The 25,859-nt window shown below is 42.2% G+C and overlaps 2 protein-coding genes across 7 annotated transcripts in view; one reads left to right on the plus strand and one right to left on the minus strand.

The window, feature by feature from the left end:
• The first annotated feature begins 16 nt into the window (after positions 1-16).
• Positions 17-4,079, plus strand: CALML4 (calmodulin like 4). The gene is made up of 5 exons (XM_084532319.1): positions 17-544; positions 654-684; positions 1,515-1,655; positions 1,873-2,061; positions 3,782-4,079. Exons 1-5 carry the CDS (start codon positions 416-418, stop codon positions 3,877-3,879), a joined length of 588 nt encoding a protein of 195 aa, XP_084388445.1. The 5' UTR covers positions 17-415; the 3' UTR covers positions 3,880-4,079.
• Positions 4,080-6,602: 2,523 nt separating this feature from the next.
• PIAS1 (protein inhibitor of activated STAT 1) overlaps positions 6,603-25,859 on the minus strand; it is a 52,844-nt gene continuing 33,587 nt past the window's right edge. For 3 of the 6 annotated variants that reach the window (XM_084532313.1, XM_084532314.1, XM_084532312.1), the window contains exons 5-14: positions 24,845-24,935; positions 24,076-24,210; positions 21,162-21,267; positions 19,582-19,655; positions 14,172-14,332; positions 12,473-12,603; positions 11,976-12,153; positions 10,921-11,063; positions 10,560-10,597; positions 6,603-9,047 (exon numbers count right to left, since the gene is read on the minus strand). In XM_084532313.1, coding sequence (XP_084388439.1) covers positions 8,751-9,047; positions 10,560-10,597; positions 10,921-11,063; positions 11,976-12,153; positions 12,473-12,603; positions 14,172-14,332; positions 19,582-19,655; positions 21,162-21,267; positions 24,076-24,210; positions 24,845-24,935 — 1,354 coding nt within the window. In that variant the 3' untranslated portion in view covers positions 6,603-8,750. Of the gene's footprint in view, positions 9,048-10,559; positions 10,598-10,910; positions 11,064-11,975; positions 12,154-12,472; positions 12,604-14,171; positions 14,333-19,581; positions 19,656-21,161; positions 21,268-24,075; positions 24,211-24,844; positions 24,936-25,859 lie in introns of all 6 variants that reach the window. The other 3 variants (XM_084532317.1, XM_084532316.1, XM_084532315.1) reach the window with 2 other exon arrangements.

A 25,859-nucleotide genomic window follows, 5' to 3' on the forward strand; every position in this document is an offset into this window, starting at 1 on the left:
GATGCGGCCGTGCTGCAGCGCTCATTGAAGGCGTTATTTAGGGGCTGCCGGTGGATCCAGCAGGGCACAGCAGCGCCCAGCTGAGCTGCTGGCTCAGTTTTTATTATTTTGGGACAAGACAGTGAGTTCTGCTCAGCATTTTTGTACATAATCCTTGCTTTTTAATACCCTGCATGTCAACCGAGTGCCAGAAGCCTGGCACCACAAGGGGCCATAAGACACAGCGCAGCTACCCGGGCTAGGCCCCACAAGCCGGAGGCTGCTGCCTCCCCCCAAAAAAAAGGTTTTAAACCCAACCACCTCCTGCAGACCCCCCTCTGCTTCGGCATCTGGGCTCAAATCCTCCTCTCTCGGCCCCGTGTAAGAGCTCGGGGCCCTGCGGGATGCGGCCGGGCAGGGATCAGGCCCGGTAGCCATGGCAGCGGGGTATTTATTACAGCCCTGCCTCGCCACCCAGGGCTGGCGGACTTTAGCCCTTCTGACACCGAAGGCAGCAGCCGCCCGTCCCCACAGCCTGAAACGCACGGAAAGACCCAAAATAATGGTGAGCGAGGGCTTGGGCTGATACAAACCGCATCTCCCTATGCCCCCCCTTCCAGATTTTAAAGTTGTGTTGCTGTTCTCTCCCTTTTTTCCCCCCTTTTTCGCTGCAGGCAAAATTTCTGTCGCAGGATCAAATTAATGGTAAGTACTTTTTTGTTTTTTTTTTTCACCTACAACCATTTCGCCTCCGATCAGAGCAAAGGGGGGTGAGGGGACAAACCCTCTCTGCCAGCCCGGGGCAGCGGGGGCTCAGGGCGAGAAATGGGGACTGGCTGTGGGAAGGGGGCCCCTGCCTCAAGCAGGAAGGGTTTGCTACGAGAAACACGGAAGAGAGCTGGAGTAAGAGTATTACTGCAAGTATTACTGCAAAGCTGTTAAGCTGCGGCTCAGCAACGTGGGAGGGGGCAGCCGGGGCCACAGCCCCCATGGGTACCCGGCCCCCACACGGGCACCGAGGATGGGGGTGATGGGGGGGGTGTGGAAGAGGCTGGTTTTGGGGTTTTGGGTTCTCCCAGCTCCTCTGCAAACCCCGCTGTGCTTTGCATTACCCCTTCCTTCACCTGGCATTTGAAGGTCCAGCTGTCCACCTGCAGGGCAGCACCGGCAGGGACCGATCCCTGCCTCCAGCTCCCCTCCTGCCCCCAGGAACGGGGAGAAAAACGTTTCCTAATGGTCCTGAACTCGGTTGCAGACCAGGCTCCGCTTTCAGACTTCCCTCATTAGACCGAAGGACCCTAATCAGCTCAGTTAGTTGTAAGCCTGGACTTTTAATTACCCTTGGCAGTATATTCCGGGTCCTTTCCCCCCTCCCCAATCCCCCCCAATCCAGTATCTCTGTGAAAGGAGACACCGGAGGCAGACACAATATCCGCGCTGGAACCCGACCAACGCCGCCCCGCAGGCAGCAGGAGCAGGGCTGCAGCTCGAGGTAACCTTACATGGCATAACAGCGAGTTTTGGTTTTTAATTAGAGTTCAAGGAATGCTTCTCCCTGTACGACAAGAAACAGAAAGGCAAGATCAAAGCCAGCGACCTGATGGCCGTGATGCGGTGCCTGGGAGCCAGCCCCACGCCAGGGGAGGTGCAGAGGCACCTTCACCTGCACAAAATCGGTGAGTCCAGGGCAGCCGAGGGAATCGAGCTGGGCTACAGCCAGAAAAAAAAAAAATGATGAGCACATTGAAGTTAAACTATCTGGTCCTGGCAGGGGTTTTTGTTTGGTTGGTTGTTTTTTTTGGGGGGAGGACAGAGGAGGGTGTTAGGGCTGGGTGGGGACTGCAGCACTGAGCCCCTCGTAAAGAATCTGCTCTTTTTTTTTTTTTTCCCCAGAGCGAAATGCTGAACTGGATTTCTCCACTTTCCTGAACATAATGTACAGGCAAACGAAGCAGGAGGAGCCCGAGAAGGAAATCCTCACGGCCTTGTCCATGATAGACAGGCAGAAGAGAGGGGTCATCACCGTCTCAGAGCTGAGGGCCAAGCTGACAAACTTGGGAGAAAAACTCTCCGAGGAAGAAGGTATTTCACCAGACAGAGACGTAGCAGAGACGTAGTGTGTGCTCCTGAGCTGAGAAAAATAGTCCTGCCTGTCTGAAAGCTGCTCCCCTCTCCCAAAATTGGGGCACCAGAAACCCCTACTAGCGGTTTGAGGCAGGCAAGGGGGGAGTTTTACCACGGTTTTACCAAGGTGCTGGGGTTGTGCAGCCCCCGTCAGGCTCCTTGAGGGCCTTCCTGATGGTAAAGGAGATTTGGATTTCATCAGGACAAGGTCTGTCCATCCTGGTGCACTCATCAGCTGAGCCAGCCTTACGGGTGATGTGCCAGCAAGGCACAACATTGAGCGTTTTCCTCAATTGTTTAACTGGAATAATAGTTTATGCAGCTATTTACATCTGAAAACACTTTCGGAGCTATTATGAGAGCTGAACAAACAGTGAAGACACGGAGGCATTAACCCTAATTAAAGGCATCCCAGCAAGAACCACTATTACACAGAGAAGCTTCGGGAGGCGCGGGGGGGATTTCCCATTACTCTGGGAGTAAACGTGCAGCCCATCCGCCAGCTCCTAACGCAGCACCATAGATCCCATGAAGCAAGCGATGCTTCTTCTCAACAAGAAATTCCCCCTTTGGCTTGACACGCTGAACTCCAGCTTGCTAAGCTGCCATAAATATTTGATGCCAGAGCAGACTCAATTTCATTAGCATCTGCGGCTGTTCAGTAACTACTGGCACATACCTTCATTTACAGGGCTTCCAGAAAAGCTCGCGCTTCGTTTTCCTCTAATGTACTCGTACCAAATGAGAACCGACACGTTTTTCTTCTGTGTTATTTCTCAGTGTTCTGGGAATAATTATTTCCGAATTTATGCCGTTAGAAGCATTCGATTTCCATCAGGATATTCTCTTTGAGAGGATTAGATCTGGAAGCAAGGGATCATTCCTTACCTTCCGTGTCTGCAGCTCCCCGGAGCGCCTTGCTGGTCCCATATCCCTTTATCCATACACCGATACCTGCCTGCAAGTATTTTCTATGCATAATTCCTCATGTGCTTCTTATTTTACTGACGTTTTACTATTTCATGGGAAAATACCTCTTAGTGGTTTAGTTGTTGCAGAAAGGAACGTTTTAAGTCCAATAACTGACATCACCCCCGAGGCATTCCCAACGCCAGCCCGAGGAGCATCGCTGCTGCCAGGCGGTGACCACAGTTACCGCTTCTCCAGGAATGGGTTTCAGCTGGAGCCACAGCCAAGAGGGGGATGCTTTGCTTTCAAACACAAAGCTGATATTAGAAGTGGCACACAAATCTACTTAAAGCCGGGCATGTAATCTATATAAGCACTTAGTTCAGCTAAACTGAATAGGAACAATTTTGTTACTCAAACCCAACAACCCAACCTACCAAGAGTGGTTATACGCTGATTTGGATTCAATCTGTGGATCTTTTCCATGGGGAAGCCTCAGGAACCGATCTTCAGCTGGTGTGACCCAGCAAGAGCTTCATTACCAGCACCACGCTTCACAGGAACTCAGAGAAAATGTCTGCTCCAAATTTTTATTAAAAAGTTAGACACTGACACCAGGATCAAATCAAAATCAATTTGAGCTTAAAACTGGCTGGCACCTGCGAGTGATCCTGGAAACTCACTTTGAAAACCTCTTATTTTGAATATTGAAACATCCATTATATGTACCAAATCTGATCTTTGTATTTTCTTTTGTGCTTTCTTTCAGTTGATGACCTGCTAAAAGAGGCTAAGATTGGACCAAATGGAACAATAAGATATGAAGAATTTGCCCACGCCATTTGTATTCCTACAGTCGACTACTGAAATTCAGGAGATTTGATAAGGGCAGGACCTGAAACTTTTTTCATTTTTTCCTCCTTACTGCTTGGACTCAGGAATCAGCATTTGCCTTTAAGGATCCCCATTCTGCCTTGCGACTGCACTTACACAGGTTCCCACCCCATTTCCAGAGAAGCTCTGCTGCGAAGTGCGAGCTGATATTTAAATAAACGGGATGTAACATTTCCTTGTGTCAAACGTGTCGTGCTTAAAAAAACAACTCTTACTTCAACAAGTGCACTTACGTCCATGGTGTGCCATACAGCTTGGGATTCCCTAGAACAGGAGCAGGTTCCAGCTAACAGCAGGGACACCGTTTCCCTGTAACTGTCCCCACTATGCCCCGTTCATCTCGACACTTGGCCAAAACCTCACCTACCTTGGTGCAGAGCCTCTGGGCACCCCGAGTCCGCCCGCAGGCTGCAGCCTCCTGCCCACTGGAGCTGCTCCAGGGCTTTGGTGCTTCGTAGCAGGGTAAGGGAGCAAGACCCTGGCTCGCTCTGAGTGAATACAATTAGCTTATGAAACAAGGAGTTCATTCAGGATGATTTGTTTCCAATATGCATCAAGAGCTAAATTAGAAATGATCCAGCACCGTGCTTAATACTTCTCTATTAACCAGAACAGCTGATTAACAAATCTCTTCAGCTGCAGACAAAATAAAAGCTCGGATGTCCCAGGGATTGATCAGCTCAGAATCGCTTCGGATCACCCCAGAACACACCCGTATGGCAGCAGGCTGGTGCTGCCCTCTCAGGCTGGGTAAACACTACCCAAATAAAAGCAGAAAAGCTAGCAAAAGGGAACGGCACTTCACGTGTACTCACAAAACAAAGCAGCATTGTCAGAGCTGGGAGAGCCAAGCCTGAACCACTCCATGCCACAAAACATCTCCAAGCAAAGCATTCCTGCTCAAGAGGCTCCTCTGCAACTCTGAGCTCACAGAAAGCACCCTGCAAACCCCCCCCCTTTTTTTTTTTTTTTTTTTTTTTTTTTTAGAGAACACAACATAGCTGAATGCTTTTTATTACATCTAAAGATTTCTACATAAACAGGTAACATTCAATAGGTAAACCATTTTTTCCAATGCATATAATAAATATTTTCACTTGGTACTTTTATACAAACTGACATTGGTCTACTATACATTTTTAAAAGCCATTTACTGGTTTGGCATGCCGTATGGAAACTAAGAGAAAGTTTTAAGGCAATGAATGACAGATTTAAATTCATGGAATTAATGGTAATTTTAATATTCTGCTTATATACATTTTTCCCTTTGTTAATTAAAACAATTAACAGCAGCACTTTCGGGGACCACCAGCAATTTTCCCTTGTTAGAAATCTAAGCTCTGGTTAAAAAAAAAAAAAAAAAAAGAAAGAAAAACAGTTACACTGACGAAACAAAACCCTTTCTGAAAATATTTAAAGTGTGCTTAAAACCCTGAAATGTTGAACTGCAGCAAAGAATTAACTTCCAGCTTGTTCTCCTCCCAGTCCTTAGCTCTGTGTTAGGAGGCAGCTCCAAGACAGTCCAAGGAAAACCTATCAGGCAGCCCGTCCTTGGAAGGCTTACTCAATCCTTGCCTTACTCAATCCTTGCCTTACTGAATCCTTGCCGTGGAGAGGGATGGGCAAGCCCAAATCGCTATCTCGCCTTTAACTGTGGACGTACCACGGTGTTTGCAATGCACGCTCTAGGTTATAGCTCAGTGTGTTCTGTTCTTCCCAAAGACACACCAATAATGCCCACGAGAGTGATTCAGAGCTGCTTCCACCCTGCTCTTGGAGCAGCAGCATTTCCCCATGCCACGTGTGGATGTACCTACACACATCACGCAGGCGTGTGCGCACCCCAAACCCTTCTAGTGAAGAATTTGAGGACACGAAGCCACCGGCCCAAGGATTACAGGAGCTTCGGAAGCTACAGCAAAGCCAGCAGTACCGTGAGCCAGGAACGTGCTGGGTCACCTCGCTGCATCTTCAGGTACTGCAAACTAACGGGGATTAACCTCTGGAGATACATTTGCAGGGAACTTCGAGAACTCAGACTGAGACTTCTACCAAGTAATGTTAACTGTGGTCAGAGGCACAGAGAATTATCAACTATAAAGAACACCTTAGCATGAAATAGGAAAACTCACAAAGCATACGGGATTAATACCACAAAGGAGGACTTGAGAACACTTCTCCCCCTTCTCTGTAGAGCGATGAGGTTAGAAAATGAGTTCGCAGAGAACTGAGCGGCCTTCCTTCCCTTCAGGGGAACTTGTGAGGAAGTGGAAGACATCATCAGTTGACCTCACTTTCCAAAAACTAACACAGGCAGAAAGGTGCCAGGTTCTGTGTTACCATACGCTTGCCACGATTAATTTTATACGTGAATTAACAGGATTTTAATACCATCGTCAAAACTGACGCAAGCTGTTTTTCATCTCACCTTGAACAATACAGGCAACGGAAACGTTGTGCAATCATCAGCAAAAGCTCTCCAGAATTTCTCTTAGGTGCTCCAGCAGCTGGGGACACGCACGCTCCCAGTTACCCGGATGGCAGTGGGGAAGGACCGGAGTTACTCCAGATTTACAAAAGGTATCATAGCAAAGCATATGCTCTGAAGTTACCAGGTTAGGATTCATGACTAAAATGTATGAGACATATTCCTAATGTAGGTTTAATCACTTCAAAATCAGACTGAGTTTAAAAAATAAGTATTTCCCATTTTCTATCCTTTTATTTATTTTTTAACTGACATTTAATAAATTATAAAACTGGTGTATGGTGAAATATATATATATATATCAGCCAGATATGTATGAAATACACATGCATGGGAAAAACTATTTAACTCACTTTTAACTCACACACACAGATCTATAAATACATATATACACACACATATACATATAAACACAAACATTTGTTTTCAAAATTCAAGTCAACTATTTAGTGGCAGAGGGATGCTGTAAAAACACTAAAAACAATTTTGATGCCACATAATCATGTGAACCTTTCAAATAACCATACAACTGATCATACAGCAATACCTAATGCTACTTGGATTAAAGTTTTTTTCTTTTTTTTTTTTCTTTTTTTCTTTTTTTTTTCTTTTTTAAGTAATGCAAGATTTTGAGACAACTTCATAGGCAAAAGGTGGCCCTTGTCAATGCTCAAAGCAACTAGCTGCAGTTTTGGACATTAAAAATTCAGACAACAATCTGCTATTTTTAGTATTCCTTACTCTCTTTCCTGATAAACTTGTTACCTGCACTTTCAACCAGTTAAAAAAATATTTTTCACACCAGAGGAAATATTTACTCTCTCTGACGTGGACTTTGGGACGCAAGAGAATCACCTCCTTCCCTCCCCCCACTCTTACTTTAAAGAATCTCCTGAAAAACTGCATTCCAGCTATTTACACATTTCTCTCTGTAACAAGAATGGATCAGCCCAAATGATCCACCAGTTCTTAAAAAAAGATTTTCCTATGTCATGCACAACCTAAAAAAAAAAAAAAAAAAAACAGAAAAGAAACCAGGAAGTAAGTGTGGCTCAAAAAGTTCAACATAAACATACTGAAAAACTGGGAAATCAGTAATTGCAAGTCCAAAAAGAGAAAACTGAATATGAAACCCGCTACCCTAAGAGACTTCAATAGGCAGAAATTCATTTAAGTGCAGGGTAGGGCATTTGGGATTAGTTTTTGGTTTAGCAGACTCGCATTGGACACGTAATATCAACGTAATTTTGATGAATGTGAAATCAAGAGACAGTGTACCAAAACCATTACCAGCTGCACAAACCATGCAATAGCGCGCTGGTATTTGTATTTTCTTCCTTTTGTTGAAAAGTTCGCTTTTAAGCAGGAATTTGATCTACGGCAGCTAAAAGTAGGTTTTCCCAGACAGAACGAGATAGGCCTCGCTTCAGTAGGCCGCTTATACACGCATGGCTAACTGGAAAGCACAAGCAGTTCCACAAAGTTAAAACTGACACATGCTTAATATTTTGATTAGGATTTTCAGTTATTTTCAAAGGATTTCATAGCAAGTTATTAGAAACAAAAACCTACAGTCAAATATGTCGATGCTTTTAGTCGGGGCTAGATTCTATAAAAAAATTCTGTCTTGTCCCACATAAGCACAGCCAAGTAATTTCTCAGCCTAAGATTTTATTGAGTCTGGCCCTCAAGAATAATTGGTGCACTAATGAGCTTGCAACATGCCTGATTGAAGCATGGAGTTCCAAAAAAATGTCATCTGAACAGAGGGTCACACAGAACCAGAAGTGACAAAACACAGTCCTGAAAGGCTGTCCTGCAAACAGAGGGAATGGTATGGAACAGTCTGGGTAGGGTTTATTCCACTTCAAGCATAATAAAATCTGCACTAAAAATGAGATGGGGGAATTAGATTCCACCACCACATATAAATGTCTCTAAGAGGCAAAAAAAAAAAAAAAAAAAAAAAAATACCCTCCTACACGTTTGAACTTCAAAAGTTCAGTTCCTTTCCCATTTATGTAACTGTGAAGAAAAATAATGCCATTTGTGTCCAAACTAAGGGGAAAAAAAAGTAACTGACATGACAAATGCACAGGTGTAAAATCTTCAGCATCCATAAAATTGAACTGAAGTTCCTTCTTTTTTTTTTTTTTTTTCTTTTTGTGTTTTTTTGTTATTTTTACCAGTGAGGCCATTTTAGGTTTATATACAAAAGTAAAACTGAAAATATAGTTTTGTTCTCTGTACATGTAAATTTTTTTCCCTAAAAAAGGAAAAAAACTTGTCTATGTTTCTAACATAAAGTAAAATCAAGCACAAAGACTTCCGCTGACAAGTTCATTTGCTCCAAAAATCAGTCCAATGAAATAATGTCTGGTATGATACCAAAGATAGACGCCGTGTCCGTGCTGCTCCTACTTGCAACTGGATGACCATGACTCTCTCGCAGGCTGTTGGAGGAAACAAGACTGCTGTTACTGCCACTATTGCTACCATTTGTGGCTGGCAGAGAACTGCTTCCTCCTGCATTTAGCTGATCGAGAAACATCTGAGATGAAGTATATGGGAAAAAACGAGAGTGTAAGAGTTCTTGATCATCTGATGCGGAAACTGCCGCAGCTGCAGCAGCAAGAAGGGATGTGTTGTAATGCTGGGGGGGAAAAACAACATTTTCAAGTTACATTTCAGACACCATAGTTTTGATTCAGACCAGCACAAGAGAATATACTTGTAAGCTACAGCTCTGACAGCTTCTGGATTTCACACCAGCTCGTCTACTCAACCTTTCTGTAAGGTAATTGGACCGATGCAGTGAACTTTTACCTCTGCAGCCCCTGATTTCTGAAGCCAAAGAAAAGATTGGAAATACTGGCATTAGCAAGCATAATCACTAGAAATGTAACAGTACTGCAAGACACCCAAACAGAATTTGTAAGAAGCAGCACTCTTTTACCTCTTCGTAAAATTCCTTGTTAGAAAAATTCCCCAAAATTCAAAGAATCATTTTGCCATCCCTTTCCTCCACTCAGAGGTCACCAACCAGAGCTGGTAAAACTATGTGCTAATCACTGCTGGTGGAGGAAAGCATACTTCAGTGAAAAATACATTTAGAAATAGCACGTTTAGCTCCATCAGAAGGCAGCAAGGGCTGTCTGAAGTTAATCTCTTTGATAGGCAGCCCCCAAAACGCAAGAACTTCAGCTATCAATAATCAGATTTTAAATGCAATTTACCTGTAAGGTGATTTTACTCTTGGTATTTCTTTCCACTTTGATGAAACATCAAGCAGGCTATTTGGCCTTGTTCCCTGACACTCACGCACTGGTATAGTTATGCCAGATTTCTGTAGTACTCATTTCAGAGTAATTCTCATGTCTGTGTTTTTTATTGAATATCAGCATAGTCAAGACAGCTTTTCTGAATTGAAATTCTACTACACAGGCTCTAGTCAGAATTAGCTTTGTTATGGAAGTATCCCTTCTACATTTAATAGGATTCTCCCACCTGAGATGGCAGAACAGGCATGAAGGGATGAAATGGAAGGTGAACTACCCCAGACCCCCCTCTCTTCTTGAAGGCACAGGAGAAAAGCAATCAAATGAGAGGGCTTGCCAACCCAGACTCCCTTTGAGAATGAACCGTTTAGTTCCCAAAACTGGAGGAGAGAGCACCAATCTAGCCTGTTTCAGTAAGCACTTACAAAAAAGTGGCAGAGTGAACAGGCAAATGACCTCAAAAAAAAAAAAAAGGAGCTGCCCTGACTCTCAGAATTGTGTAGAGGACTGACAAGAGTCCCATTGGTGGGGCCCAGCGCTGTCAGGCAGCAAAAGGCCAGACATAAGGTCTGAAAAATTCAGGAGGTGGCTGGTGCATTGTAGAATGATCCTCAGCCATGGCTGAAGGTCCAGCTGCAGATGATTAGCTTAAAACCCTTGAGAAGTGAAGTGTTTACCTGTGTTATGCCTCATCCTACACCAATAGGATGGCAATGCTTATGTCTGCTTACAGTTTCTCTGTATATGAAAAAGCTGCAGCCTGCCTGCACTCACAACTGCATCGTAAGTCTGCTCCTTCCTCACCTAAACACTCATGCCAGCAACCCCTTCTCAGAAAAGAAGTCAGAAAAGAAATCTGCCACGTGACTTGATTCTCCTCAACTTACCTGATTGTCTCCTGACAGGAAAGGGAAGAAGTCTAAACCTGTGAAGAGCCAAAGAAAAGAAATTCAGCTTCTCAAAACAAGCACCTCCCACTTTTTTTCCACCCTATTTTCAAATGAAATAAACGTAATCAGCATAAAACTGATTACACTTCTTGCAACCTCTGGTAATGAAGAGAGTCTGAAGTCAGGCTTTTAAAACCTTAAGACACTAACCTAAACTTTCTTTTAAAATACCATTTCATCTTCTGTGGGTGTAAAATAGTATTTTGTAGTACTGGATTGTAAAATGACTGTTTAAATCCTTTTGTAATGGTATTGCTTAGAGAGCTGTACTTACAGCTATGAACAAACAGAAGCTCACCTTGCAAGTCATAAGGCATAGGTGTCATATGGAATGGATGCCTGTAGTCTTGGATAAGCGACGTGTTGATGTAACTGGTGTCAACAGCTGGAAGGCTTGGTGTTCTTGACACAGGAGATGCTTGATGTGGTAAGTTTAAAATGCTGGAAGAAACGAGGGTTTGTTATGAGTGTAAAATCTAATATTGGCTTTAAGGCTAAAAGTACAGCGTTTGAAAGTTTTTATTGCTGTCCCATGCAGGTTATACCTATTCTTAAAATTAACACAAAGTCAACTTTTCAATACACATAATGAACATTGTGAGAGATGTGCAACAACTCCCCTACTAAATCTCAAAGCTTCACTGGAGAGTACCAAGATGCTGCTCCAACACCTCAGTGAGTCTTGCACCATCTCCAGTGCTCCAGCACCTCAATGAGTCTGCACAATCCCTTAGATTCAGCCTCAATTTTCATTGCTACATGTTTGTGTAAACAGTGTGCTATTAACAGCTCGGCTACTTAGGTATAATCAGGTTATTCCAGCATTCTTTATCACTATACTACTGGTAGTAATCACTGGCAAAACCCACACTCCCATACCACACCCAAGGTCGTTTCTCATTGCTCTCTCCAGATGTGCTGCTTTTCTGTTTCTCCATAGAACAAAAACACTTTCAAACCCACAAAAACATACTTCTAAGCCACCACCTCTTGTGTGGTTTTATACTCATTTTCACAAATGCAATTAAAAAACTTCACTGTTACACACCTAAAAACTCAGTTACTTTTTCACAACTATAGAAATTTGTATATATTTATCTTTATGTGCTGCACATCCCTTATATATGTAATGTTATAAGTATGATACCTTCTGTTACGTACAACGTATGTAACATTCTTGTATTGCAATCTTTTCAGGCTTTCCAAGAAGAGACTGAATTCCTTTGCTATTAACTTCTAACTTAGGATGTAATCTGAATACAGAACTTTCTAGATACAATTTATCTTGAAGTTCATCAATATTTCCATTGTGAATATGTTCTCTCTGCATTGGTCTGCATACTTAATTCTCACCCCTTATTATTCAATGGTGATGCTGGAGATATGGAAGGACAGCTTCTCTTCGCAGATGGTTCTTCCTCCTCTTCATCTGATGAGCTATCAATGGTTAAATCGATCACTTCTACCTTCTTATTTTTATTTGATTGTTGGTGAGAAGACACCTGATGTTCCATGGAAGAGCTTATGCATCCTACACAAAGTCAAACAACATTATTAGCTGTAGCTTTCAGCAACCCTACAATCATCGTAACATCACAATTATGATATGCCTTCATACACAAAGCTTACAACTTAGAAGAGAAGACAATATTATATAACATTCCTTATACCTTAGAAGTAACACCAGCCCCAAGCAGGTATTACTGAAGTAATCTTTCCCACAAATGTTTATCAAAAGCTACAAAAAAAAGTGCAAAAATAAGCACCTTGTATCAAAGTTAAAGGAATAGCAGCAAGTGCAACGTTCAACAGTCTGACAGTCAGTCTGTATGTCCCAAAACATGACTTACCATCAACTCCATTGTACGATGTAGTTACTTCCTGCACCTCCTTCTTTGATCTCATAGGAGCCCACGATCCATCCTCCTTAAACTGAATTTCATCGCAGTCTGTACAATACTTCAGGATTTCCATGAACAACCTGTCGATCAAAAATTTTTTTTATCAGTCCTCAAAAAGAGCTTAGCTCATTTCTAATTCAGTAAATTCACTATCTTTATTATTAGCATAAGTTTGAATAAGTTTTGAAAAAGACTCGAGAACTTTTGTTGTTCTAACCTTTCCTTATCTGATTCCTTAAGAAACTATTGAAAAATAAATTTACAATACAAATCTGCACATTCACTTAAACAACAGGTGTAGGATCCTCCAAATCTCAAAACACAGAACCTTCCATTTCCCAAAATGAAGGAAAAATGAAAAATCTCAGTTACTCCTATTTATATTCAACAATATTTAACTGAGGAAGTAATTAAAGCAATCCCTACAGCTGAATATTTCAAGGCTAGTATTTCCTCTTTTTCCTTTTTAAGTGAAAACTTCCTAACAAAGTCTGAGCATGGGAATCTAAACTCAGACTCTTCTCCCTGCTGTGCCTCCTAAAGCGTCTAGGATGCTGGCACAACATCACTCCCAGAGGGAATTCCAGCTTCTGACCAAGACTATTCATGTGGTTCTCGCCTAGCAAAGAGTGTTGCTTTAATTAGTGAGAAAGTTTGCTTTTTCCCAGATTAAAAGATTTTCTAGAAAGAACTTTCTCTCTGGGATTCTGCTGCTACGTCACCTAAATGCCACCATCCACACTGGGCAACACAAGAAGAAATAAGGATGACACACTGTTTGAATTATTTACTGTTAGCCTCTATTGGTATAGGCTGTAAAGCTAGAAGAAGGAACCCTACAGTTTTTTGATCCAAAGCAGAGGACATGTAAGCTCAGGGCTCCCTGAATCTAAAGCAGCCTGTGGAAGCCTTAAATGTCTCCAAAAAGGCTTGTGGGTGGTTTTCATTTTTTTTTTTTTTATTCTTTTCCATAAAACATTCATATATAGTTCTCCAAGATACTCTACCTGTTCTCCTCCTTTATCACACTCCAGAAAAAAGGCTCCTGTCTAGGGAATCAAACTGCAAACCCAGGAATTCTTATCCAGCATTTCTTCATAGAGACTGATATTTGTTTCCTAATGTTCTGCAGGTAGCCAGTAGGAGGGAATCAATCTCTGTCACTTTCTCTATATAGCAACCCCTCAAGTGTGAAATCGTATGTACGTCCTGGGGGCAAGGTGGCAGTATCAATTTGATCTAACATGAATGTCTTATCAATTGGCAGATCTGTGCAGTTGCCCCATTTAAAAAAAGGGAAAAAAAAAAAATGGAATGTGCTGTTTTCACCTAGAAATCCAGAAATATGGAATGTTAAAAAGAATAACTGTCCATTAGGCACAATAGCTCAAAAAGTCTACCTGGGATTGAAAAGAACACCTTTCATTGCTATTAATTATAACGGTCTGACCACCACAATTCTTCCAGGACACTGAATGAAGATGCAACTCGTTAATAGTTCCTAACAGCAGGGAAATTAAAAGACGAGGTAGCTTAAAGCAGCTCATAGCCAGATAACCAGGACTGCAGAGCAACATATTCTGTACTGCACAAATGCAGTAACACAAGTGTAAATTATACCCTTCGTTTTGGTTTAAGCTGTACTTACCCATCAATAATGAGATGTTCGTAGGGAGCCTTCTTGTCGCAGACAGGGCAAACCCAAGTTGGTTTCTTTTCGTTCATTTGGATATACAAAGTGGCATCAAAGCATTGCAGGTGCGAACAAGTCAAGGCCCTACACGGTATAGTTAGCCGCATTTTACCAAGCTTTAAGAGAAAAAAACAACAAGATTGCATCACTTTGTCATTAAATTAACAAGCAGGGCTTTTCTGTCTTCTGTCTGAATAGATACAGGGACAGGATGAATTCTACTTGAGAAGGAACTCACAAATTTAAGTTTCAATTAGAACAAATGCCATAGTACATTACTCCCTCCTTCCTCATATGTAGGTTTGATTGTCAACACAAATGTTACTAAAAATCAAATTTTTAACTACATTTGATCGAGGAAACTGAGGACTACATCCTCCATACTCCCCTCATCAACATGCAGAGCCCACCAACCATCTGTAGCATACCAGTGTCCTGGACAAACCACAAAAAACAGTTCTCTGTGATTGTTAGTGTTGTAAAATCTGGTGAACATGGGTCAGTCCTCTCCTATTCATTCATAGTTGACAATTGACAAAGTGTGCATTCAAACTGCTGTCCACCTTGCATCCATCAGGGCACTGCTATAATTACTTACTCGACTTTACACTCAGAAGCAAGCATACAGAAATGCATTTGCAGTGTTACAGCTCATTTCCTGGTACTTTTCTCTGTTATTTTCACTGCCTTCTCCAAGGAGCTGTCAGAAAGTGACTACTCACAAAATAAGTCACACCTGTTAACTCTTAAGAAGCTATTTTATACGTCCTCCCCTGTGCTAAACACCACTGCTATGCATACACTTGAGTTACCCTGAACGTTTGCTGCCCTTTTTCTGATGTAAAATACAAACAGCTGACTATCCCCTACCACACATTACATCTTTTCAACTTTATAAAGTGTCTGCAAATGTTAGTGGAAGATGACATAGGAGAAAACAAGTTCTAAATAAGCCTTCAGACGGGGAGCACCCTTCCTTCGTGTTTGTAGAAGAGCAGGAGGGCAGCAGGGGTCTGCAGGCCAGCAGAGCTTCCTGAAGCTTACTACAGAAAGCACAGCTGGGTGCTTACACAGAGCAGACAAACACAGGAGTGGTACCCACAGGAGGTGTCCAGACTGAATTTAGGAACAGGAATATCTTGACTTGGATTAGATTGATCAATGATAAATCAATGATAACCCAAACCAAACACTGACATATGATTACAACGAATGCAAAATTGATTAGGCAGTGAAAGTCCTCTCTCATTAATCAGATTTATTTTTTTTATTTTTTCTCCCCAAAAAACAGGCAGCTGTTTGCTGGTGAAGTGCTTATGCTGCAGTTTAGGAAGGGCTTTAACTGACCTCACTAAAACTAAGAAGTAGGAACATCTAAACAGGACTTTCCCCTCCATGGGGAAAAAACAGAAACACGAAAAAGAGATTTATTAAGGACTATTTATACCAAGGATTTTGAAGTTATATGTAATTGATCAAAATACACGATTACTTGATTTGAAAACCTTCAGCCAACTGCAGCAGCAGCTAGGAGGAGGAACTGTTTTTGGTTTGGCCTAAGCAAGCGATGTGGTCATGCATACTGATTATGAGCAATACAAGACGGGTGCCACAGGATGGCACTCAATCTCAGAATATCAAAAAACTAAAAACAATATCAAGAACAAAGGCTCTTCTCACAGCCCACTACTTCCTCCATGATGCACTTTTTTTTTTTTTTCTTTTTGCATCTCCTGTAAGCAGAAACCCCTCCACCCTGTTCTCAGCAAACTCAGCTCAGCTACAAGATCTCGCTTGTTTTTCTTCCCCCCTGGCTTTCAGTCACTGTCACAAAACTTGCCACCAGATGGGAGGGGAGCAGAGAACTCCCTGGGGAGTCTGCAGTAATGGTGCTGGAGAGCTCAGGCAGCAGGAGGTGCTGGATGCGCCATGTGGTTGGCACCCCCTCCCCCAAAATCCATGACCAAGCACATTATTTCTATCACATAATCAACCCCCGACAAAGCAAGGCCCCCTGATCCATGTCTGTTATGGATTCTTATCTCCCAGATGGCAGGTCAATGGCTCATTTGTCTTTTGGGCACAAAACGAGTCTCCTAGCTCAGCAAGGAGCAAGAGTGAGGGTAGGGGAGATAAAACCTGGATGCTTCCATGCGATGCAAAAGAAAAGCAAACAGGTCAAAGACACGTGCTGCAGGGAGAACAAACGCTCCCAAGTGATTTAAACCAGAAAAAAATCACAATTTTTTGGTACAAGAACCGTGCCTGTAACTTCTATGCAGCAGTTGGCTTTGACAGAAGCAGCACACACAGCGTTAACGAGCCACGTCTCCTTTCCCCACTTTTGGCACTGAACATCCCGGATCAGCTCTGCCACACTGGCCAAGCTGTGCCAGAACTGACAAAAAGGAAAGGTCACAAAAGAAAGGATGCATCCCAAGTTTTGAAAAACTCTTTCCCAATAGTGTTATTGTTTGATCCCTGCCTCCCATCAGCTGAAGAAACACTGCATTATTATTTTTATTTTTTTTTTTTTACTAGCTTACAAAACATTGCTATCTCTTCATGTTAAAAAATGCACCCAGAACAGGAGCTAAGAATTTGTAAACAACGCTGCAAAACCTACAGTAAAATGCTAGATTTGGAATTTTTGTTCAGCTAAATATTTGGTCCTGCTGCAGAGCCCGAGGATTTATTTATTTTTATTCCAGGGGGGAAAGAGGAGGGGGAACATGAATCCAAGTGCCTTCCTGAAACGCAGATTCAGCCCAGCCTCCTTGCCTGCTGATTCTTAGATTCAGCCAGCAGTTAAGGGCAGCTTTTTCTCTGCGCTACACGGTCTCTGAGGGAGAGCAGGCCTCTGTGCTAAAAAAAGCTCAGCAGCAATCCAAAACACATTCGGAGGAAGCTGTCTCGCCCTGTGCTTTTTCTTAGGGCAAAATAAAGGTTATAAAATCTAAACCTGCCACTCTTATTTATCCAGCTATCCAATTCCACTTATTTTGTTAGTACACACATGTACATAACATGACAGAATCACACCCATAATGAATGAGATACGAGGAACAGCATCTTCACATCAACAGACCCGAAGATGCATTATATTTTAAGCTTTGGTTCTGCTATTGGAGACTAAAGCATATTCAAGGCATACTTTCGAGGCATCCACTTTCCACTCAAGCATTAGAAAGTGAGCACAAAGTACAGGCAAAAAAAAAAATCTGCCTAAGCCAAATGATTACAAACCAGCAGGTGAAAATATGGAGCTTATAATAAAAACGCATTCAGACCTGAGGACAGTCTGAATCCTGCTAGCCATCCTTCTCTTCACAGGACAGTTTGAAAGGGCCAGGCTCTGTCCCAAAGAGCTTTGCAATGATGGATTATTCCAAGAGCTACAGTGAGATCAAACAGCACAGAATTCGGAACGTGCTGGAACAAACTCAAGCATACACGTTTTGTAAGCAGTATTAAAATGACAGAGACAAATATGTTGCCACAGACTGTTTGTATGCCTATCAGATAAGAACTACGTTTCAAAGAGGAAATACTGAAGAAAGTAGCACTTCTGATAAGCTGCAGCCTAATGGTTGATTAGTTTTTCATTTTAATCCCTGACAAAACTGATAAAGACAAGTAGAACTTGACGCGTTTGTTTTTAGGATTGCAAGTTTACAAATACCTAATCTTGTATCTTCCTGCTTTAATAACTGATCTGAATCACAGTCAGCAAGGAGGAAGATGCATTTAGAAATCAAATGGACACAATTAGGGCAAACTGAAGTATGCCAGAAAACTTAAGACAGGATAGAAACCTGACTACCTGAAGTGGCAGTTTTGACAAACTAAGCATGGCTAAAGTAAAAAAAAAAAAATTACAAAAAAAAGTAATTCCAGAAGATGCATGAAGATTAGGATAACGAATTAATCCATAGGTACTTCTAAACTCTTAGAGTCATTTAATTCCTACTAATTGTTCACTACTTTTGTCTGTATTCGAAACTAATAAAGTGGGAAAAACATCATGCCTGAAGAATGACGTAAAAAGCAGCGGGGTTATTGCTGTGATACTTTCTAGAATAACAAAGTATTGACTGCACAACAAAAATTAACTAAAGCGACTCAGCAAAACGAACTACCAGGTGTGGACCTGAAACACTTCAGTGTTCCACATCTGCAGTAGTTTCGATGTGATTCATAGTGTTACATGTTTCTAAGATTTCAAGTTATGAGGTTTTAAGTTTACAGATCAGGATTTTATCTTAAAGACAATTCCTAAATCTTACAGAAAGACAGAACATGCTTGTAAGTAAATATATTACTTGCAGTTCTCCATATTAACACTGATGGTAAGTGTTAAGACTGAAGATTGTGCAAATACCACACAGATAATCTACTTTTTTTTTTAATAAAAAGTAACAACTGTGTTAAATATGCAGTTAGATATAAAAGGTTTGCTTCGTAAAAAGTTTATCTTTATGTTGTTAGAGTATAAGCAGGTATTTAGTAACTTGAAAAATCATTTTCTAAGAATAAATGAAGTCAACTTTCTTTAGATTTCAGAACTGAGAATTTCGTGTCAAGCTTGAGTGGATTGAGCCAAACCAGGAAACAGATGCATCCTTAATCTTGACGAGAGGTTAAAAAGTTATACGGCAATAAAGACAATGTGTCAATCAACACAGAACAATTCAGTATTCTGGAGGTGCATGATATTTAAAACAAGAATAGCACCATGTCCCAAAGCTTAAAAGAAAGCACACATAATATTGATATTGTGCAGTTCAGACAATGGTAACAAATCCAGGTACAACCTACTGCTTATCCCTGCATGTATTTGGTTAAACAATTAACAGGCCAAGAAACATTAAGCCTGCCTCTTCCACATTCACTGGAATTGGACTCTCCCACTTCAAAGCTGGGACAAATTTTGTTTGAACATCCTCTAGGACATTGCTTCATTTTTCATCTAAGTCGATGAAATATTTTAAGTGTACACACGTATATAATCAACTAAAAGATGCTCAACTCTTTGGCTACAGACACCATCTGAAGAGCTGTTTTTAATAGATAGATTCACCTACCTTACTGCTGAGAGTGGTTTTATCACAACCAAGGACCCAAGCTGCACATTCACATGATCTAGTGATAGATTTAAATGTATGCTTACATGTAATTTTGCATAGCATTTTCAAGTAAAGGGAATAACTCATCTGCTCAGGGCCAAAGCACATGCTTAAGCTCAGTACAGAATCCCATCCCCACAAAGGTAGTGCACAAGCTAACCTCTACAAACACTTGTCTGTGAACAGCTAGTTTTTTCCTTTTGATCAGAATCAGTTGTGAGGGTATCAAGAACACTTACTGGACAAAGAAGAGAAACTCTTAAGCTTGTTGTTGCTATTTCGCTGTCGGGATCTGCGGTCAGTTTCTCTTTAACTGTTATTTGAAAGAAAAACAATGTTAACTTTATAGTGATTTTTTTAAAAAATGATGACAAAACAGATTTAAAACTCTGTGCTAAACAATTTACCATATCTACTGGAAGCAAACAGCAGTACCTACTGTTTCAAACCTGCACAATGAATATGTAACATAAGTAGTCTTTATTGTCTAGAAAGATCATAAATGATAATTTAAGCTAAAAACAGGAAAAGTTCATCTTAAACCAAGATCCCTAGAAAAAATATTTACACAGAGATGTGTCTTTCCATATATACACAAATATATAGCTGGAAGTTACTTAAAATCCATCAATAAAATGAGCAACATTAACACTACTGCTAACTTCAAGAAAAAAAAACTTTGGTAATTCAAACGTGGACAAGTCTATGTAAACCTCTGCAATACTCATCAAGCAATCCTGTGATTCAAGACTGAAGAGCAAACTGAGAAATAGAAAACTACAGAAGTACCCTGACAAAATTTGTGTTTTAAATAACTGCAGTGAAAATAACAGTGAAACTACAGAAGTCTTTCATCTCTGCCCAACCTCTATTTTTATCTATAAGGACTGTTTTATAAGCAGCTTTTGTTTAAATGAACAAGTCACAGCTCCACATTCTTCCTGCTCTATGAACCGTACCTACACCCATTGTCCCCTTGTAGACAAAAAGCAGGAGCCACCTGGAAAAACTCTGGATTTTTGTGCATTGTGAATCATACTGGATTAGCACAAGCTGATGCCCGGTGCTATATACCACTGGCTTTGTAGCACTGCGTTTACTGGTGGGCTAATTTCTTCCCTCCTGTGGAAGGTCCCGTGCTGTGCACAACGCACATCATCTGAGCATCCCCCACCAGGGCATGAACGAGTCTGACCAACAGCTGCTGGCAGGTGTTGGTATTTTCATCCTTTCCCTTGAAAAGAAAGGTGTGTAGCAGATTCTGTTTGCATTTTTATTATACCGCTGCGTACTTGTCAGAGAAAACAACAAAGCAGCAAACCTCACACTAAATTTGGAAGGAGGGGAGTGGAGGGAGCATTGTGCCAGACTCTTTATCTCCAGGAGCCCTCTCCACAACCACAGTACCGTGCCAAAGGAACAGAAATCATGTTGACGACGACCTTCCCCCAGCACTTCAGCATCAAGGTTCAGTATTTGCCATTTAGTTCAGCTTGCTCGAGGTACTGAATTACCAGTTAACTATGTAAATACAGTTGTTGTATTCTGAAGAAACAAAGCCAGCATGACTGAACTGAAAGAGATTCTCTTGCATTTTTCCCTACACAGTGTCAACAGGGTTCCTGGACTGGCTCCTAGTACAAACAAAAGCCTCTGAGTCTTTGAATTGGAACTGAATACAAAGAACACCACTATCAGATTCTCGAAACTCAGAGAATTGTAGGAAGTCCAAACCTCGGTTAGTATTTCTATTTCTATTTCAAATCTTCGCTTACAAAAGCTATTTTTCCTTTTTAAACGAGAAGTGCATCAGACATACTTAGTGCTCGAGAGTGGTCGGGGTTCCGTATGCCTTTTGCTCGCAACCTCTGCAGTAACACCGTAGAGGATAGCTGCTTAACCAGATAGACTGCCATGGAATAGTTCTGGAAAACAGGACAAAAAAATCAGAATAAAAACCGTTTTAATCAGGAGATAGCTTGCATCTTATGCAATGTTTATGCCCTTTGTTACACGATGACAGGGCCCTGCAATTCTGAAGGAGTTAGGGAACGTCAGGAGGCAGTTTTCAACCTAAACAAAACCCACGGTGCTGCAGGAAGCTCACAGGGCTGCAGTTTTAGAGATGCAACAAGAGCGACTTCGGGCTTCACTGAGATTAGATTTAGCTGCAAAACAAGCTATTCCTTCAGCTATCAAAGGAGCACTTAGGGCTCTTCTACAAGTCTTACATCTAAATCAGGACATGTAGCCTACAGCCCATTTTAAAAGGGTAATTTCACATAAATTATGTTAGGTGCTACAGCTGTGCAACACATCCAAGGGAAGCTGTCAGACCAAATATGATCTTTTTTTCTTTTTCTTTTTAAAAATAAAAGCTGATTTCTTTTTCAAAAGAGGAAAAAAACAACAGTTGTGTCTCTCTGAAAGTAATAACTAAGATGCATCATCTGGAGAGTCCCCTACTCGGTCTGGAAGCACTGTTCAGCCTTCCTTTCTTATCCTCCTGCACTTATCTGTCTGTGAAATGTCTGTGGCTAATCCACTGCCGAAGCTCAGCAGCAGTAAGGCAGTGAGAGCTCAGCAGTGCCAGGGGGCCAAGGAATACTCTCAGGATCCAGCAAGGGGGGCAGGAAATCGCCACTCCCCACCGCCTGTCCTTCCCCTTTGGCAGACCAGACCAGGCGAATGTTCCTTATTTGTGTCAGCAAAGAGCCGGAGATCTTCGCTTCTGCCCCTCCAGAAGGTGATTTGGCATGCAGGCAGGGCAAACACCTCCCCACCAGCTCCCCTTTTGCTACAGGGACAGGGCAGGCAGGAGTGCAGCTCCTGCTGGCATCCCTAAGGGGTCTCAGAGCACCACCTACGGCTCCTGAAGCTTTCATTTCTCTTGCAAGCTACTACCAGCAGGTAAGACCATCCTTCTAAAAATGGGATGTTGTACTATGCATTCACCAGCATCATCGCCACCACCCCCACACCCTAGAAACAAAAAGGGAAGCACAGAATTTGCATGCTCACACTTACTTTTTGATATAAAGAGCGTTCTCCGAACCTGTAGCTGCATCCATATACTTAAAATTGAGAAATGAAAGAGCTGCCCCCCCCCCCCTTAGCCCCCAGCAACTGTCATGTAGGTTTCCACTAACAAAACAAATCCAAAAAATCCATCCAGTTGTGACATCTACCACTATTTAGGATGTCATCATAATCCAAAGACAGGATTTCAGTCATACATCTTAGTATAGAATTACACAAATGGAAATAGCATCAGAAACACATTTTAAATATTTTATTCTTGCAACGAATGCCTCTCACATCGTTAAAAACCACTACTGCTTTAACTTGTTTGTTTAATGCCTCAATTAGTATAGAAGTTAGAAAAAAAAGCTAATTAACATTGTGAAATTATTTACAGACAGCTTGAATCTACAAAGCTAGGAACTTGCCCAAGGCATCTTGTACAGAAGGCTCTTGAAACAGATTGTGTAAAAATCACCATTCTGACTTCAGGAAAGGTAGAGCGCACGAGTTGAGGCATGCAACTGACTCTTAAGGGGAGGGGAGGAGGGGAATTCAAATTTTCTTCCACACAGGCACATCTAAAAATAAAATTCCCCAGATTTAACTGTCAAGGCCTCCAACATTAGGGAGCATTAGATCTTAGGAGTGGGGAAGTTCTGACCAGCACATAATTCTCATCAAGGACACCAAGAATTTGCCCCTATCTTTGATTTCATACTGTAAATTAGAAGTTAGCCATTATACTCTTTTACAGCTGAAATATCTATGAAAGCTGAGAAAAGAGCTAGTTCACAAGGGAACAGCCTGGAGTCCATGCAGACTTGACATTTATTTTCCCTAAATTCATGTTAAGGAAAAGCACAGCTCCTTACTGAAAGCAGTAACCAGATTCCTCAATTTGTGTGCAGATACTTCTGCAACAAACCGAAATAGGTATATTTTACATCATTATTTCTGACACCTGTGGTTCTCGTTAGATAAAAGACAACTTTGAAAAAACTCATTCTGCCATTATTTATTCTGTGATGTAACTGGCGGCTGTTTTACACCCCAAAGAAATCCATCATGACACAGAGGGAGTGAAATACCACCGGGATGTTTTACGACCGCCTGCTGTGCGTGGTTGAGCTGTGAGCATTTTTCCACACTGGTTCAGGAGTCCTGGGCTTTGCACACAGACCAGTTCTTGGACAAAGCTGCATCTCAGGACAATTCACAGGACTTCAAAAAAAGCACGGTTGCAGTGGCAAAGCCAGAATTTTTCAAGCCCATACAGATGCCATAGTGCACATCCAGTGTTTTGTCATCAGCAGAAGCAATGCGCTGATTCAAGGACTGACTTATTAAAGTTGGTTTTTGTCAAGTCCCCAAGTCAGGAAGTGCTTAATGCCTGAAGTTAGGACAAATAAATTAGTTTTATTTCTTGAACTTGTTATCTGTGCCTTCACCAAGTCAAAGATGGACAGGCAGTGGGTGAAGGAGAGCTCGCACTGCCAAAAAATTGGAGGACTACTGATCTAAGGGAGCGTGTCCTATCTGCCTAGCATAAAGTAACAGAAACACAACCAAAAGAAGGAACATCCTACTGTTAAACCATGAAGCATTTTCTGCACAATTAAACTTGCTTATCTTTCAAATCTTTCAAGCAGATGCCAAAGCAGAAATCAGTAAGCTTCAGACAGCACTGTGCACCAAGCAAAGTCACTTACTCTTCCGATTTCTGCAGTCCACGAAACAACGATTGTGTTTGGTACCGTCGTCGATAATCTGACGAGTGAGGTAATGTTGATTGGTCTGCTAGGTCGCTTTGGTTCAACACCATTTTTGGTTGGTGGAAGATAGCCCTGGGAATCAAAGTACTTTTTCTCTCAGCAAAATAAGAAAAGTGCTTTTGCCTTCTCCCTCCCCGCTCCCCCCAACCCAACGGCAGTATCTGCTGTGTCCCACCTGAGCCAGGCTCCCTCTTCAGTTTAAAAATACACCTGTCGGACAGCAAACACGAGATATTTCACAAGTCCTTCTTCTTTACGCTAAGCCTGACACTTTCCAAACCCTAACCCTGCCCGCTGGAACATTAAAAAGCAGCTTTGCTGTCTCTCAGTGCTCTTATTCAACCTGCCAAGCTAACATTGCTCAACCCAACCCCGTGCTTTGCCCCAGGACTACTCCTGTTGGTCACTGATGCTCTGTTCCCAGCACACGCAGCCTCCAAAATAGTCCAATTTTAGCCAGGCTCGGCGGATGCTTGTCAAATGAAAATTTACTGTCATGCTTTCAGAGTATTAAATCTTCCTGATCTACTGGCTGGTCTCCTGAGAAACAATTTACTTAATTACCTTTTTCATTCATCTATCCATCTTCATTCAAATGCTCCAAAACGTGAAAACAAAGGTTAGGATACATTCTCAGGCAAACTCCTGACAGACAGCTCTTACCACTGCTATCCAATTATGTATGTCAAAATAACATCTTACTTACTGGAAGGCTGCATGGTTTCCCATTTACTTTCACACACAGATTGGGTGGGAAGTGATCTTCTTGTGGACAACTGGTTTCTGATAAACAAAACCTAAAAGCAAAGAGCTTCCATCACCACTCATTTCTGATGTAATTTAAAGACCACCACTTGCTAGAATGAACATTTTTTCCTCCCACTGAGTTGTGAAAACATGCCAAATCTTGCTAAACAAAGTTCCCAGATTAGCTGTGCGGATCATTAAGCAGGAAAGCACCCCAAAATTACAGGTTTGGATCTAGGCAGTCAGAGGTTTCTCATCAAGATGTCTTGAATTCCTCAGGCTGGGTCTGCCTAACAATGGACTCATTCAGATGTGCAGGTTCCTGTTACAAGAGAGAGATCATCCACGTTTCTTTCCCACCACTTTTCAACGCAAGACCTTCGCAGAGGACAGCACATACAGCCTCTTCAACTCCAACGCCAGCAAACGGCATCAAATGCTATCTTGGTGCCTACCTCAAGCTTCCCAGTTAAGCTCGGAGAGGCTTTGATATTTCAAAGGCTTATTTGCTGGTGGAGCAACAAGAAAAAAATACAGCTTTGCTTGCCCTATAAAACATGTACAGGCCAAGAGAGCAGACCATAGATATTCAGAGGACAAACCAAGAGGAGTTTCTTAGCTCCACTGGGCTTCTTCCAGGGGCCTGCCCCAGCCACCCAAAGCACCCCCTGTGGGGGTACAGCTACTCAACACTGACCCTAACAGCCTGCTGCTTGCAAGCAAGGGCTGCTGCCTTCTGCTCCCATCTTCTGCCATTCCCTCCTTGTCCTGTTGTCCACCTGACCCCACACCAAGCCAGCCCGACCTGCTGATCAGCAGCAGATGGGGGCATCCCGGTGAACGAGCCCCAAAAGCAGCTGTTTTCTGCTCACTGTGGGGTCATGCAAGCAGCAGACCCAGTGCAAGAGAACTGAGACAGCCTCCAGGACCAGGAGGATGAAAGGCAAGACAGCCAGTGTGGAGGAGAGTAAGCT

The sequence above is a fragment of the Aythya ferina genome (genome assembly GCF_964211825.1).
Source record: "Aythya ferina genome assembly, chromosome: 11".
Taxonomy (NCBI): domain Eukaryota; kingdom Metazoa; phylum Chordata; class Aves; order Anseriformes; family Anatidae; genus Aythya; species Aythya ferina.